The sequence below is a fragment of the Netta rufina genome, assembly GCF_964035555.1.
Source record: "Netta rufina genome assembly, chromosome: 2".
Lineage (NCBI taxonomy): Eukaryota > Metazoa > Chordata > Aves > Anseriformes > Anatidae > Netta > Netta rufina.
In genome coordinates, this window is record NC_140124.1 from 143,840,958 (window position 1) to 143,857,394 (window position 16,437).

The window sequence follows — 16,437 nt, forward strand, 5'->3', positions numbered from 1 at the left end:
CAGATTTAAAACTTCTGCTAAGAGGAACATAATTTTCTGTAATGGAAAAATCAGTAAAGCTGGAACATACTCTTTGCTTTAAAAATGATTAATACTAGTGCTATAAACCATTTGGCTAAACAACTGCAGAAGGTTCTGGGATCAGTGGAGAGACATTTTTAATTTTAAAATAAATCTCATTTCTTAAATTTCATTCTGATTTTTAAACCAGTAAACAGACTAGTAATACACACATACGCACAAAAGCATATGTAGGTGCCAAGCTGTTTACAAGAATCAGAAGCCTGGAAGCCAACAAGATTTTAATCAAGATTTCCATTAACTCTCCCCACCCCTCAAACCCTGCATAAGGTATGGGTTGTAAGAATTTTAAACAAAAGAAATACATACATTTCTAGCATACTTAGTCAAATATAAAAGAATTTCAGTAATATACTAACAGGTACTGTCCTACTGCCAATGGAGAGCTTTTTGTCTTCTTTATCAGCTGCAGGGAGGAATGCCAAAATGATCACCATAGCTGAGTCCATTAACTGAATTGTGAAGAAAATGCTTTTCTCAAGAAACAGGCTGACTGAATGTATCCTGCACAATGCAAACTTTTACACAGGTCTGGGATACCTCCATTTTAGCCTTAGATTGCTGCTGCCACAGAACATTGAAGAAATAAGAAGTGTATGTCAGTATCTTCTCTTCTAACTCAAGAACGCAACACCATGAACATTAAAGCAGTTACTATCAGAAAAAGAACTCATAAATATGTAAAGATATCGTTCTCCATACGTTTTATAAAGGGGATAATAGCGGTGTATTAAGTTTTGCTTTGATTTTAAAGTTTTCACCTTGCGGTGTCTGCCTTACAGCCTTTTAGTCATGTACAGACTGGAGCAGCAACAGCTTTGAAGTGCCCAACTTCCAGTGAAGTTCCTAACATTTCTTTTAATAAGTCTGAAGAGGTCTGTATGTGATTTACTGTAATTTCAGAACAAGCTCAGAAATTCACCCTAACACAAAAAGATACAATTTCTTCATGAAAGAATGGGAGTCATTTGAGCACCGTATCACTGCCGGGGGATGGGGGCAGAGCGGCAGGAAAATGCTTTGGCAGCATGATCAAATGAAACTCAAAAATACTGGCTGTATACAAGATGATAGTCAAAACTTTAAGGGAAACAAGACAGAGCTTTCTACAGATGAGTTCCTTCTATTTTTTTTTCCCAACCAGTAAATATAGTTTAAGTGATTCACAGCCGATTTTTATAATTGTAATGAGCAGCTGTGATCAAACTCTATTTGTAGCATCATAATAAATTTGCCCCCCACCTACTAAAATTAGTTCTAAGCATTCAAAATTCCCATTTGAACATCTGACTGAACAAAACAGGCATTGCTCCATGCCAGAAACTGGAGGAAATAGACCTAAAATATGCCATTTTCTCACCAGAAATTGCAGGCTCCCAGAATAACATGTGAATTAAAACTCATTCCAAGGTTGTTTGCATTGCTCTTCATTCCCATTCATAACAAATTCCTTGACAAATGTTCTGATTATTTCTCTTTTTTTTCTTGCTTTTTTTATTTAAACACAATTTTCAAATCACAGACGGTCTTGCAAGGAGAAACAGCCAATAGTACAACCCATCTGAAAATGGAGAGGGTGGAATTTTACTCTCAGCAAGTGCTGGAGGCAACTGACATGATTAAAGACTGCAGTTTAAGCCATCGTTAAAGGCTTCTTCCCATAAGTGAAAATGTGTAGTTTGCCACTCTACACATCAGAGGCATGTAAACCAAAATGAGGTCAAAGTTAAACAAGAAACACAAATGCCTCACTCTAAAAAAGTTCCTGCTTTCTCTTTTTTTTTTTTTTTTCTAATCAAGTTAAAGGGGAGAAGAGAAATTTTAACAAAGTTAAAATGATGATGTTTCCTAAGTTTTTCTCTTTTGCCAGTATTTTTGCAATAAGTTACATCATCGTGCCCAGAGAAGATAATTGGCAATATTGACTCAGGATGCTTATGGGGAGGGCTCTTCGTAGCACTGCACAATAAGGATTTTAAAGCACCTCCTCACTCTCATCTTCTGAGGCAAGGAACTGCCCTTACTTCCATTTCACAGACAGAATCAGGAGTATAAGGCCTAGATAAGCTAAGAAATCAGAGGGGATTAACCATCTAACTAGGACAAATATGATTCACCAGCTGTATTACGGCAAACACAACAAGTAGCAACTCCCAAGCACTTGATCAGCAATCTGAGCAGGAACTGTTCTTCCCTCTTCACTGGAAAGGCACACTTGCTGCAGCTGTAAATGCTGTCCAAGACTTAGGCAACATATGGGCTTTAATAATATGATATAATATCACATATAAAATTACATATTATATATGATAATAACAAAATAATTATATTTGAAAATCTCAGGCAGCACAGGGAAACACGAACCAAACAACAATTGCAAAGTCGATTAGGAAGCTCCCTGCTTTGTGCAAAGCACTGTGCAGCCTGTGCTGCCACTGTGCCATTTGCTTCAGAAACCTACACTGCAAAAAGAGAAATCATCCTTATTCCTTCTCTTGTCTTTGCATAAATAATATTCTATCTGAACTCCAAGTAAACAATGTAGCATGGTACAGAATACGTATATTTACAGATTCCTATTGCATGCATATATTATTATATTGCTACAACAACGATCATAAGATTTCGTAAAATATACATAATGCTACTTAGAAGAATGCTTAGAAAAACATCAACAGAACCATTTAGCCATTATAAAGCATCATTTTAAAAACAGAACTTGGTGCAATAAGTAAATAAATTCTATTAGGCAGGAAATTGTTCACTAAATCAATTGTGCTGCATTAGAGATCTTAAAATTAAGACTACTTGCAAGGTGGCCACATGCAGACTCTGAGGAGTGCTAAGGTAACAAAAGAAGTTACATAAACCCTTTTGCATATCTCACATGTATATTTGTTTCAGCACACATCTGTTCATATAACAGAACTATTTTCCATGGTTGCCATTTTTAATTGGGTGTATTAACCCCTAGATAGCTCCATGGAAAAATCCCAGAACATGTGTGTGCACTGTTTATTCACAAATCTGTCTTTAAATCTTCGCCATTTTGAATTTGTTCAGATGTGGATAGCATCTGGATTCCTTCAAATCAATTATAATTACAATGATCCTTTCTTAGTCCAATAAATTAAACATTTATTTGCTGTCTATCATAATATTCCTTTTCTGAAAGAATCTATTTATTGTGTCTTTTAATTACAAAAGTACATGTACAGAGTTTTCTGAAATTCAACACAGAAAGCCACTCTGCACTTCCAGATGTTAAAGGTATCCTCACATAGATTTTCATTGTTCAGCACCACAGTACTTCAGGCAAAAATAGAATTATGTACAATCCTTGCCGGCATTCATCTATGAAATTTAATTTTCCATTGAAAATCTACAAGTTAGCAGCAAGTTCTGCCCTTGGACATGAGTGTGTGTTTCCTCTTGGATCCAGTTTGGCAAAATTTATCTTTGTTTTTTAAATACAATTTGAGTTTCCACTTCAGGTATACAATCTAATGCAAAGTACTATTAGTGATAGAGAATAAGAGCAGAACTGTCTAATTGTTATAGATGCACTTTTCAAAACTTTGGTAACTATTTTTGCCCCTGACACTCTGGAAAAGCTCAGCTAATTATTGAAATCATTCAGCACATCAGAAGCTCTGTTTACTTACTTCCAAGCTTAAATGGTGCTTCCCATAGCCAGCTCTCTGAACTGTTTAGGCTGCACGGCGTTATTTGTTCCAGCATGTGCACATACAAGGCCTACAGCTGCGCTCCACACCATGACCCTGTTTCTTTTAAAAGTACAACCTAGTCACATCCACGTTGCAAAAAATAATAATAAAATTCAGCAGTGTATTTGAAGATTGATTAAAAAATAAAATTATGTGCTCCTGGGGGATGGAGGCAGGTACCCACCATACACAGGGTTCAGTCACTGCAGCTGCAGCATGCCAAGAAGTGGCTGCCCCAGTGCCTGGGGATGCTCAAGGCCAGCTTCATGCATGCGAGCAAAGTGGCATTCCAGTGACCCAGGTACCACCCATCGGACCTGAGAGGGCAAAAGACAAGTCCTCCCATCCCACCTAGCAAGGGTAATGTGTAAACAAGTTAATTGCACCCAGCACTGACTGACAGATGCTTTGGCTGGTCAGTTCAATACGAGAGGGCACCCTCTTCTTCTTGTCTCTCCCATCCCAACCAAGCAGCTTGTTTTAAATCAAGAATTATCTTGGTTCTCCCTGCTTGAATCATCGTTATTGATCACAGCAACTTCAGTAAGGCTGCTGCTGCTGACGCAGTGGCCCGGGGGCCTGTCCCAGCCCTCGCAGCCCTTTGTTCCCCGACTGATTCACCTTTCCAGCAAGGATTTTGACGTAGCTGCTGCCCTTTTGCATTATTACTGCGCCCCACCCAAATAATGATTTTATCATTTAAAGCTCTCCTTAACCACATTTTGCAGAAGAAAAGAAAAATAAATAAAAAATATGCACCGTCGGGTGGGTAAACACGCGCGAGGTGGGGCTGTCTCTCCACATGACAGGCACACCCCACACAAAAACCAGAAACATGCCTTGAATTGGGCAGGTTAACATTTTTCTAAAAGTTACTTTCTAGTCCGATCTGATCACTCTGTCATGATGAGTAATGCAAAACATTCAATTTCTTGTGGGTTTGGTTCCAGTAGTTGCTAAAAGCAGCCAAGTACATGTTTGTTTCTCAACGGCTTCAAACCTTCGGCGAGCTATTTTAGCTCCATTCGCAGTCCGCTCCCCAGCGCGGGATTTCACTCAGCTCGGTTTTTGCGCAGGAAACCCAATGCCTCAAAACCGTTTCTCTTTGTGTCCTATCTTTATTTTCTCACTTTCCTTGCAGGATGATTCTTGCCCTTTTCCAGGATGTAGTTATATTTGTTATATTTAAAAAGCAGCCCACCACCTCCCCGAGCAGAGACTTGTGGAAACAGGTGCTTCAAAAAAAAAAAAAAAAAAAAAAAAAAAAAGAGCGTTTGGCAGCTCTGTGACCTGACAGAGCTGTGTGCGTTAGTAAGACACACTGCCTGCTGAGTTCCCCTCAGCTAATTAGAGGACCCGTATGGCAATGAATGGCCTTGACTATAAATACTTCCTGAAAGATCTCTAACAGAGTCAGAGGAAATGGGAAAAAAATGAGATGCAGCTACAGGGAAACTATTTCAGATGTTTCTTCTTTAAAGGGCTGCTTTTTTTTTTTTCCTCCCCAACGTGGCTGAAGGATGAGCTGCTGAGTCCAAGATCTCCAACAACTTAAATACAAGATATATGATGTAACTGTATCTGTTAAATTTAATTCTGTAGATATACTGTTGAGATGCTGTTATCAGAAGATGGCTGGATGTGGGACACTGAAAAATCACATTTAAAACACAACCTGCCCCAAGAGCATGCTTTGCATTGAAGGCAGCAGCAAGACTTCTACCAACACCTGAGAGGCAGTTTTTACCTCAAAGGTATGTTGCCATTCTGGCCAAGAATTTCATGTTTATATGCACAGGAGTAGTATTTTGGAAATCAAAAGGCCAGTTTGGCATTTGCACCGCTTTGCAGGAATCTGGCATCCAGCTCCGGATAGCAGAAGAATGCTTTACAACAAGAGAAATAGTGTTTTGCTACTAAGGATTGCATCTGACATTTACTACACTGATATTAAATGAATCAATCATACATAAATTTACTGATACTTGCATACGTAGTGCTTGTTTTAGAATGAGCCACAACTGGCCACAGAGAAGAAAGCAAAATGGGGAGGACAAATATATTTTTCTGACTTCCTCTCTCTGAATTTAAAGCCATGTAGCAACTTCTTGACTGAACACTGCAAGAAATATCAGGAGCATAAATATCACAGACAAAAAGAAAAATAACTCTCCTTAAAGTAAATGGAAACTTTCTTGAAAAACTGTCATTTCCCGTGAGGAGTTTAATCATCGTGGTGCAAAATAATCTCGATTTAATAGCAGAGCTGCTTTTATCCTTTGCCCCTGTATAAAAAACTCACAGCAAATGTTACCATAACTTCAGCTGGATATTTAATGTTACAGCCTGCCATCTCCCTTTGACAACAACCACCAGTACCTTTGCAATAATTTGATGATCTCTCTCTCTCTCTCCCTCTGACGGTACACAAATCCACCCGTTGCATGAATTATAATTAATAATACATAGGCATCTCCCTGTGTTTTCAGGCATACGCAGCCCTGCAGGGCACACTGCTATTCTGCATCTGCATCAGCTACACTACGATGCAAGGAAGCAGTATTTACCAATACCTTCAGGGGGGCTAACTAGGTCTGTATGTAGATCTGAAGGCACAGGCTGCAATTCCCCGCTTTGTGGAAAACTTTGTACGGCAGTGTCCACACGTAACAAAACAGGCCACTTCATTTAAAATCAGTTTAGCAAAAAGTTCCTGCTGTCCAAGATCAGCGTTGTCAAAGCATTAAACAATCTGCCTGGCCCGGAGTCTGCTGGCTGCCAATGTGCTACCCAAAAAAGGAACATTTTTGCATCTCAATAGACTTTCCAGTATCAACAAATCTTTAAACTAAAAAATCAGCTACTCTAAGGAAGAGCAGAAATAATGTCTACATTGTACCACGCTGAGGTACATTTTTTGTAATTCCCATTTGCAAAACATACATATTCGCTGTAAGTACAGCTGCTGGAAACATTTTAATAAGAAAAATAAATTAAAGCTACTCACAGAAGTGTACCAAGCCCCTGAGAAAGATTCTGTTACACACACACAGCCTGGAAGCTCTCTCGGGGAAAAAGGTGCGTCCCCTGCATATGTGTGCTTGCACACATGCAGAGCTCAAGCTATTGCCACCGCACTATCTCCAGCTCCTCAAAGGTCACAAGCCACTAAAAAGAAAATAAATCCTACCCTAATGACTCCCATGAATAATCTACTGTAGGACAGAGCCTGGGGAGAGAACACGACCATCATGCATTGAAGGAATGCGAGAAAGCAGCACATAAACAGCTTACAGAACACCCAAAGCTGAGAAACACTTAATTCCAAAAGTTTACAGTTATCATTAGAGAACTATGGGGGCAACTGTATATTTTCACCCTTTCCCCTGTTGATCTGTATTGCCCTTGATATTTTGTTAAATTGCTAATAACTCCAATCATAAACTCAGTATCTAGAAAACTGCCTTGCAACACTGAACTCTCTATCTATATGAAAAAAAATGTGAAAAACATTATCTTCCCTCTCCCTTCCCCCAGTCATCATGAGAGAACTAAAAAATGAAAAGCACATGGTATTACTGCTACTGTTGAATCATTACAAATCATTCTTAATAAACAGAACCACTCTATAAATACTGAATAGCCAGCACAACCAAAGGGATGTGTTAGATTTTTTCAGTCCATTTCTCACAGTGTTTATTCACTGAGTAATCCCAAATTTTTGGCTTCCTCTGTGCCGATCTTTGAAAAAACACAAAATGAAGGTGTCTACAGAGATTTTATTATAGGTTTTGTTTCCTAGTCACCAGTCGTCCTGGGATACAGTATTTTGCATGAGAATTCATTATATGATACCACAAGTATGTACTGATTTAACCCCTTGTTTTTACAAAGCCCCAGATTTTTGAGTAACATTAACTATTTCTGCCAACTATTTCACCTTAGAAAAACACATTTCCCCAAAAGTGGATAATCATGTGAGAATTGGTAACAGTATGATTTTTTATTTTCAGGATTACCAAAATTAACTTTACCCAAAACGGAGAAGGCTTTTTCTGAACAATTTCTAACTTTGCCCAGACTGAGTGAGCTTCCAGGTATTCATAACACCCAACACAAAGCTCCCACTGGTCAAGCTGACCATCACCTTTTCTTCTTGCTTAGTGGCCCCAGTACTTCATCCTATAGCTCTGTCCATAGAAAACTACATCAAAAATAAAATAAAATAAAGGTTTCCATGAGATCTTTTTCACAGATCCTGGGGAACAGGGAACATCCATCTCACTGGAAGAATTAATATCACTCATAGAATCCCACTCCTTCATCTTCCCCCATCTCCTGTCCTCCAGCTCCCCCCCCCCTTATCTTCAAGCAGCTTGAATTCTCACTGTTTTCCTCTACCCATTAATAGTGATGAAATATATCATTAGGGACTCTGTTCCTCAGAAGTAGAAAGTTAACTTCCCCACTCGTTTCTTAAATAATTCAAACTGACAAAGGCAACTTGCCCAATTTCCAAATAAAAGTGAAAATGAAATTATTATAACTAAAGAGAGAAGGGAACAAAAACAAAACAAAACAAAACAAAACAACAACAAAAAAAAAAAGAACAGACAACCAGGTACTTAGCACATCAGAGTCCAAAGGCAATGAAGGTAAAAATGTATACAAAAGTAATTGTTCTTTGAAAGGTGTCAGCATGATTTCACCAGTCAGTATAGACCTAATCCAGTATTAAATCCTTTTACAAACCATATAAAAAAAAAGTTGGGTTGTTCACATAATTTTAAAATGCAAGAAATTCATTTATATACCCTGTTAATACACAAAAAAAAAAAAAAATTCAGAAAACCATGCACATTATTGGTACTTTATATTATTTGAAAATCTGGAAGTGATCAAAACATTTCCAAAGTGATAAAAAATAATAACAAATATACCATTATCTTTGTATAAAGATTGAACTTATTTTAAAGGATGGCATAAGAAGCAGCCAGTGCACAGTTTTCCTTTCTTCATTTAGTATTGCCTTAAAATCATAATATAATGGTCTTATTCTACTATTCTACTATTTCAGATTTTAAGCTCTAGTTACCAAACAAATTTAGACATTTATAGAGCTGATTACCAGGTCTCTTTGGATAATATTATTAAGAAGTCAAAAAATAAATGAAAATTATTTGTACTCTGGATAAACCCAAAATATAAACCGCTCCTCTGGCCAATATATAACTAGTGTCATATGTACAGCATGAATTCCACTGCTAGTCAGATATATATATATATATTTTTAGACATATTTCTAAATGGAGGAGAAATATAAACCTGCCATTCACAATGAGCACACACCCAGGCCCAACCAGGAACCTGTCATCCTGTGACTGCTTCTCATACACTTAACATCTGACATCAGTAGCTATTCACGACCTGCAAGGCACAAAAGACTGTGGTCCCCCTAAATTGCTTGCAGACTTTAAGTGACAGACGCATTATTTTATAATTAGAATAACTGTAATATTTTTAAGACTACTGACTTCATCTTAAAAGAGCTTTGAAGATTTATATATGTATATGTATATATATGTATATGGAGACAGATATATACATGTATAAACTTAGCAGACCATGGAATAAAACATTTATCTTGCCTTTGGTCTTCTTCTGTCATGTTGTTCACTCTTACAGTAATGGAAGTTATGGTTATAAATGTTCTTATAAAAGACAATGCAGAACAAGAGATGATCACCACTTCCGTTCTAGTGAAGTTCACCTGCAAGTTCCTAAAAGTTCAAATTTCAGGGGAGCAGCCCCTGAAAAAATTCAGTGATGACACCAGGAGGAAGGCTCTTATTTGTCCCTGTGTTCAGCTCCTCAGAATTTGAGAACTCTTCTAACTTCAAGTTTACCAACAGTGGAAAAAGCGTAAGTTAGGAAGTCTAACTTAGGAGTCTACATTTTTTACTATTATATATTTTTTTAGAAAGACAGAATAGGAATTATTTGGTGTAATGCATATTCTCCCCTTCTTTATCACACAAGCTCCTTCCTTTTCTCTCTTTTATTTGCTTCCAAGGCAACCAGACAAGTGTCAAAATTGATATGTAATTATGCTGTTTTACAAAAAAAAAAAAAAGAGGTTATTTTTTATTAACATTTAACTCAGGTTTCGTATTCTTATATATTTAATAATGTGAAATCTTGCTTAAGTGTGAACTGTCACACCACCTCAAAATTTAAGACGTGATTAGTTGTTTCAGTGTAACAGATGTGCAGCCTTCTGGGGTTCTAAACCCTCATTCTTCAAATGCATCATCAACCTGCACAATTAGCAGGAATGATTAAACAAAATTCAATCAGAGCTAAATAGCAAAAGCTGATTCACTTGCTTACTAATACTGCATCAAATATATGCACTGTTTTATGCAAACACTTTGGAACATTTACCTGTCAGTTTCGGTCTACAAGTTTGAATCTTTCAGTCTTCCCCTGATTTTTATTTTTGTTTTCCCATGCATTCTCTCTGGAAATGAAGAAATCTTTCACATGCCTTTCAAACATAGCATACATGTAATCAGAAAAAAAAAAAAAAGAAAAGAAAAGAAAAGAAAAGAGAGAGAGAGAGCTTCCTACCCGTAACAAGGACTGGGATTCATCCTTTGCCTTGCCGTCCCCGGATCCAGGGTAGGGCTGGGTGAGCTGCCCGGCCTTCTCCGCCGCTCCGGCTGGCACGCCCTGCAGGAAGCCCTTGCTCTCCACCGCCAAGCCGTAAATGGGCCGCGCAAGATGGGCAGCTTCTACATTCGGACTATCCCTTAAAGGCTTTGGCTGCTCTTGGCCAACAGACACGGGGGTCAACAAGCCTAAACTGGTCTGTGTGTAGGACGGGCTCCCCCTCAGAATGTCTGTTCCTCTCCAGGTCACGTTACGAAGATCATCAGCGGGACTGTCAGTCCAACCCTTCTCCTTAAGCACTTCCTTATCTTCTATCTTTTCCCTCTTGACTATGCTGTCAGATATGGGCTCCCCCATTTTGGGGTCTGGATTAATCAGACTGTAGACCTTGAGGTCAATTTTTGGCTCCTCCTTGATAGACGAAACGCCGTGACTGTCCTCCCCATTGGCTGTAGTGATGTCCACCTCCTGACAGTGCACAGTGTTGAAGTGCTCTAGTAGTGACTGAGTGTCAACAGCTGTGAAGCTGCACTGACGGCATTTGTAGCAGTTGTGTACTCTCCTGGAAGGAAACGAGAAGTGCGTTATTGCCAGTCTCCCTTCAGCCCTCCCGCTCTCACTGGCTTTACCCACCCAAGAAGAAAGAAAATAAATTCAACGTACAGTACGAGTCCCTCCAATAAAGCAGGCAGGTTTGCTTTGTTGTCTGACACAATAGGGGAAAAATCCTGCTGCTTTTCACCCCCACACATTGCAATGACCTCCTATTGTTCATTCATACTCCACTGCATTATTCTAAACTTCATATAATTTTCACTGGGATTTGTGTTGTTTCCTTTCCCGTTTGCTGCAGTACACTCTCCACTTTCCATTGTGGTAGAAACACTGAAATAGTATTTTTTTTTTCCAACCAAAATCGAATAGTTAGAAGGGGAAAGTTTTCTTTGTATAAAAAACAAACAAATAAAACCCAGTATTCACATAAATATACTCTAGAAAGTTCAAATGTTGAAAAATTTCTTTGCTTTCCACCATTTTTAGTTACTTTTGTTGACAGAGATCATTTTGAGTGGGACTCTGCTTAACTTACAGGATAAGAACACACCAAAGGATGGCAGGTTGCACACAACAAACAATACTATTTGTCCTCTGTGGACATTTCAACATGACCTTAGATGCTGCTCTAAAGCAAAAGCAGCATAGTTGGCTGTGTCAATACAAGCTGCATTTTCCTGTCAAACACAGGAGTGATTGGGTAAGACCTGGAGCAGTATGGAATAACGCGCCTTCCTGTTTTCATTCGCGAAGCCTATATAACGTGCTGTATTACCAAATTATGTAAAGCATATGTTGCTACATTGGAACAACATGTTACCACTTTATCTATCAGAGGAACAGAGCACTTTTTATGAGCTATATAACATTATGAATAATCATTTAATGCACAGAAGTGGTCCAAGCCCTCCGTCGGAATCGGGCCCCGCTGCGCCAGGCTGAGCCGAGCACCGTCCCTGCCCTTCCTCAACACATTCGCAGAGCTGCAGCAACCTTCTCCCTGCAGATCCGCTCACACATCCACACCCCGTGCGTTCAAGAGCCACAACAGCATCTTCAGCCAAGCTAGAAAACGAGCCTTTCACTATCCACACAGGACAAAACTTGCATGAGAAATCTGTTACTGCCCTGACAACTCCAATTGTTGGAATTAATTCTTCTGAGGCCAAATCCTGGTCTCGGTGAAGTCAATGGCTAAACTCCCATTGACTTCAGTAAGAGCAGGATTTGGCTCTCAATGCATCTGTGGAACTGGAATGATACACAAAATGTCCCTGTTTAAGTATGATAGTTTAGAAGGGACAACTTGCCAAACTTCCAAAAAAAAAAAAGAAAAAAAAAAAAACTTGTCTTCCTTCTTTCCTTTAGTTGAAAAAACAAACCATATGTTATTTACATTGTCTGATTTTCTTGCAGTTGTGTCAGCGTGCAGACATGAGCACACATTCAAATTCGAGCTTTTTAGCCCTTGTGCAATATCAGTTTTCTTTTTGTCATTTTCTGTTTTTATATTCATTTTAAGGGACTAGTTGGGCTCATTCAGTTACGCAAAAAATACAGTCAGCTATTCTCCATATAGCCTTATGGCAACAAAACCTACTTGTAGGAGAGAAAGCTGCGGGTTAAAATCCTGCTCTGGCTATGTTCCTCTTTCTTCATTCTACAATTGTGTTTTATTAAAATCAGCTTCTCTCTCAATGCGACACTAATATATTCACTCTTGCAACTTAATTCTTCTCTAAACCAAGCTTAATTCTCTTCTGAACCAAAAAAAAAAGGGAGAGTGCTATCTGATCAAAACCATTTTACAAATACAAAAAGCCAAGTTTTAAAGAGGGTCAGCCCTGTAAAGGTGGGATACCATCAGGGAAGTCCAAGTTAGAGAGGGGCTAGTTATCTTAAAAGCCAAGTTAAACAAGACACCATTTGGGGCTAATGGCTCAACCCCATACCTCCCCATGTTAAAGTTTATCAATCCTTTGGGAGACTACTTAGCCCTAAGTGTCTGTTGTTTAACTTGGCTATTTCAATAGCTAACCCCTCCTTTCTGACTTGGCTCTCATCTACAGACATCACACCTCCAAACAGCTGATCTTTTTCTGCCTAACTTGCTTCTTTTTTTTTTTTTTTTTTTTTTTTTTTTCCCCTCCTCTCCCTTCCACGCTGGCTAAATGGTTTTGATCAGGAACAGTAAACACCACAGGAGTGCTGCCATGCTTATGAGGCCACAAACAAATGTAGAATATTAGATACAGTTGTAACTGAGTGGCTGGGGCCCTGCTGAAATCACCTTTTTTATGTGAGAGGTTTCATAATTTAAAGGATTTATAATCTATTCAGAGGGAGTCATGAAAACATTCTGTAGTTTTCCTGTTAAACTGTGATAGAAATTGTGATGTGGAAAAGACTGATTTCAACAGGTAGCAGTAGCCAACAGGCTTTTTCTTCTAGGACATATACTTCTCTAGTAGCGTCCATCGCTGTCATTATAAATCTTCGTATTTTACATGTCCTTTATATTTTTCTATCCAAAAGCTCAAGGAAAGCAAGCTGAAGTTTGTAGCTGTCCAATGTAAGTCAAAGTCTCAAATAAAATAATAACTATTGTAACCCTAGAGAACTTTTTTAGAATTGGAAACTCTTATCCTTCCCCAGAACAAGGCATAAAAAGAAGTATGTTTTCACCTCTGATTCTTATCACCCCACCCTGAGAGCAATCAAGAGAACAAGTTGGCAACCTTTCATTTCTTATTGTACCAGATTTTAAATCTACACAAGGTTCCTAAAGGTCTAAGTTACAACTAGATTTGTGCACAGAACTTCCCAAAACTAAGCAAAAAAAAAAAAATTAAAAAATAAAAGTTCCAGTTTGCAAAGTACAGAATAAGCACTTCTGTCCTTATTGGTCGGACGATAGACGTTTGAGGAAAAGTTAAGTATGGAAGAAAATTAGGTAAATAAAGATGGAAACAGCATTCTCCCCATTATGACTTTGCTCCTATATCACTCAAACAAACTAAAAGCAGGTTCAAGCCATAAGCTGGCATACTTCCCATGTGACAATGGAAAGGCAATGTTACACCATCCACTGATGTCACTTAGCATTATTATTTTCACTACTAAATAAATCAAAGACTTGATTATTCATGGACATTAAAACAGTTATGGCCCAATCCCAAAATTAAATGTCATGGAATTCTGGCCAAATTGTTGCTGCCCTGTCAGGTTTTGACAACTTAATAAAATCCTATCATTTATTTCTACTGAAATACACCTGAATTGGGTTGCAATAGAACATAAGAATTTTCCCTTGCAAAACCTGAAGGTGGAGAGATTAGTTGTCTTTTTTTTTTTTGATAGATTTAATGTTATTTATGTGAGATTTCTAATAGGCTGTGATACTCTTGACACTAGCGAGTTGTTAATTAAGTCTTGTTGACATACTTCTAACTAGTCTGAAGTATTACAAAATACCATCCTTTACAAAACAAGTAATTTTTTTAAAATTACCTGAAGACATTCCTATGCTCTAGGGCATAGAAAATATTCTGGATGAAGGTACAGCTGTCATATCACTTTCATTTTTTTGCATGCTTTGAATTTCATTAAGAATATAATAATTGCTAACATTTCTTGTGAAGAAACAGGCTCATAAGAAAGTTTACTTTGGGGATGGGTGCTGCACTTGGTCTTGCGGGGAGAGGAAAATATTCAGAAGAAGCAAAGGGAGCAAAAAGCAAGCAAGAAAACTCAGTGGAAAGGCAGGAAGGGGAGGAGAACGGGCAGAGCGGAGAGCAAGACTGAAATAAAATGCAAGCAAAAGCCACTGGCAAGAGCAAACAAGTTCAGAGCAGTGAATTAAGGTGTCAGGAGGATGGAAAAGGTCTTTGTAGCTGCTGCTGCTGTTCGCCAAGTGAAGGCCCCAGCTCTGCCACAAAGCAGGAGCTGCTGAGCCTCGGTTTACACGTTTGCCCTCAGTTAGATTCTCCAGGGAGCAGCCCAAAAGCTCCATGCTCCTACAACCTGAACGTCTCAGACCTTTGTCCAGCTTCTGCTGCCTGCTGGTGTTGACGGCACTCTGGGACAGCTCCAATGCCCCCGTCCCCAGAGCACAGCCGCGGTGCTGGGCGCATGCAGGCCGCAGCTCCACTGGTACCCCCCTGCCTTTACCATCTCATTCCACTGACATTTAAGAGGTGAGAAATTTCATGTAATTCTGCTGAACAGCCCTACAAAGCTGCCGTCACGTGCATTTGCAAAAATAATCTCTGTTTATTAGAAAAAAATGATTCTGCTCCACTGCCAAAGCTCGTATTTCATTTGTGAGTCTATTTGCTTTTTATATTTTGCTGTCGTTTAATGAATAACAGTCACCAGCCTACCTATTTCTTAAAGAGTTTTAGGCCATCTTTCAAGCACAGTGTTTGTAATTAGCACTAGCACTGATCAAATGCTACTGTCGGTCTTTTTTGACAGTAAAGATTTTTATGAAGAATAAAGTAATTTGTGCAAAAACGAGAAAATGTGTTGTTCTCCCTCATTTTTACAAAAAAAAAAGTCTGGCAGTAAAGGTCTGCAAGAAGCCTCATTCAGCCTTAAGAAAAAATGAAAAATTAAAAATAAATTATTCTCAAGCAAGAAGAAAAATAATATCTAGACTGAGTGATCTGACATGCAAAATTTCCCCTAATAGTCAATATGATTTTTATCTAAATTACATGTTGCATCTTTTAGCTCATCAGAATAGCAGACAGTTTTAAGAAAAAATAAATAAATTTCACAATGAACGCACAGAATACCTGATTCCTCAGAGGAATAATGGAAAATGAGCGGTAACAGAATTAGAAAATGTAGGCCAACAAACCTTCCGGGGATTTATTTGAGTAAGCACCTTTTAGTGAAGTTTAAATACAAGTAAACTCAAGTGCAATGTGATTCATTAAATTCAAATTTAACTGAACAGGTCTCAAATAATCGTGTCAAGGAAATACTGAATGAGAGTTAAATGTTAATATACATTTCTGTAGAAAGAAAAGTTGAAATGAACGAGTTTTGCAAATTCTAACACTGTTGCAAATACATGGCTGCAAAGGAATAATATTAAGACATAGAAAAAAAAATAAACTAACTGACACCGGCAAATTGTAGACAAAGAGCCGAAAGGAAACCAAATAAAAGCAAATTAATTAAACATGCTGTTCATGTCTATGTCTTAAAAAAGAACATAATGAAGAAAGCAGACAAAAAAAATACACAAACTCAAATAAGTAAGAGCTATCTCCAATACTCACAGATTATCTACGGTAAACTTAAATATGTGTATGGCAAAACACTTCCTGCAACCACATTAATGTTTATGACCATGTTTATCATTACAATCCATTCAGCCACTTATTATATA

General features: G+C 38.2%; 1 protein-coding gene across 1 annotated transcript in view; it reads right to left on the bottom strand.

The window, feature by feature from the left end:
- The window catches only part of TRPS1 (transcriptional repressor GATA binding 1), a gene marked incomplete at its 5' end in the record, with an annotated part of 168,343 nt that overhangs the window by 135,642 nt on the left and 16,264 nt on the right, over nt 1-16,437 (bottom strand). Inside the window, one exon of the mRNA XM_084306761.1 lies at nt 10,440-11,043. Coding sequence (XP_084162887.1) covers nt 10,440-11,043 — 604 coding nt within the window. The remainder of the gene's footprint in view (nt 1-10,439; nt 11,044-16,437) is intronic.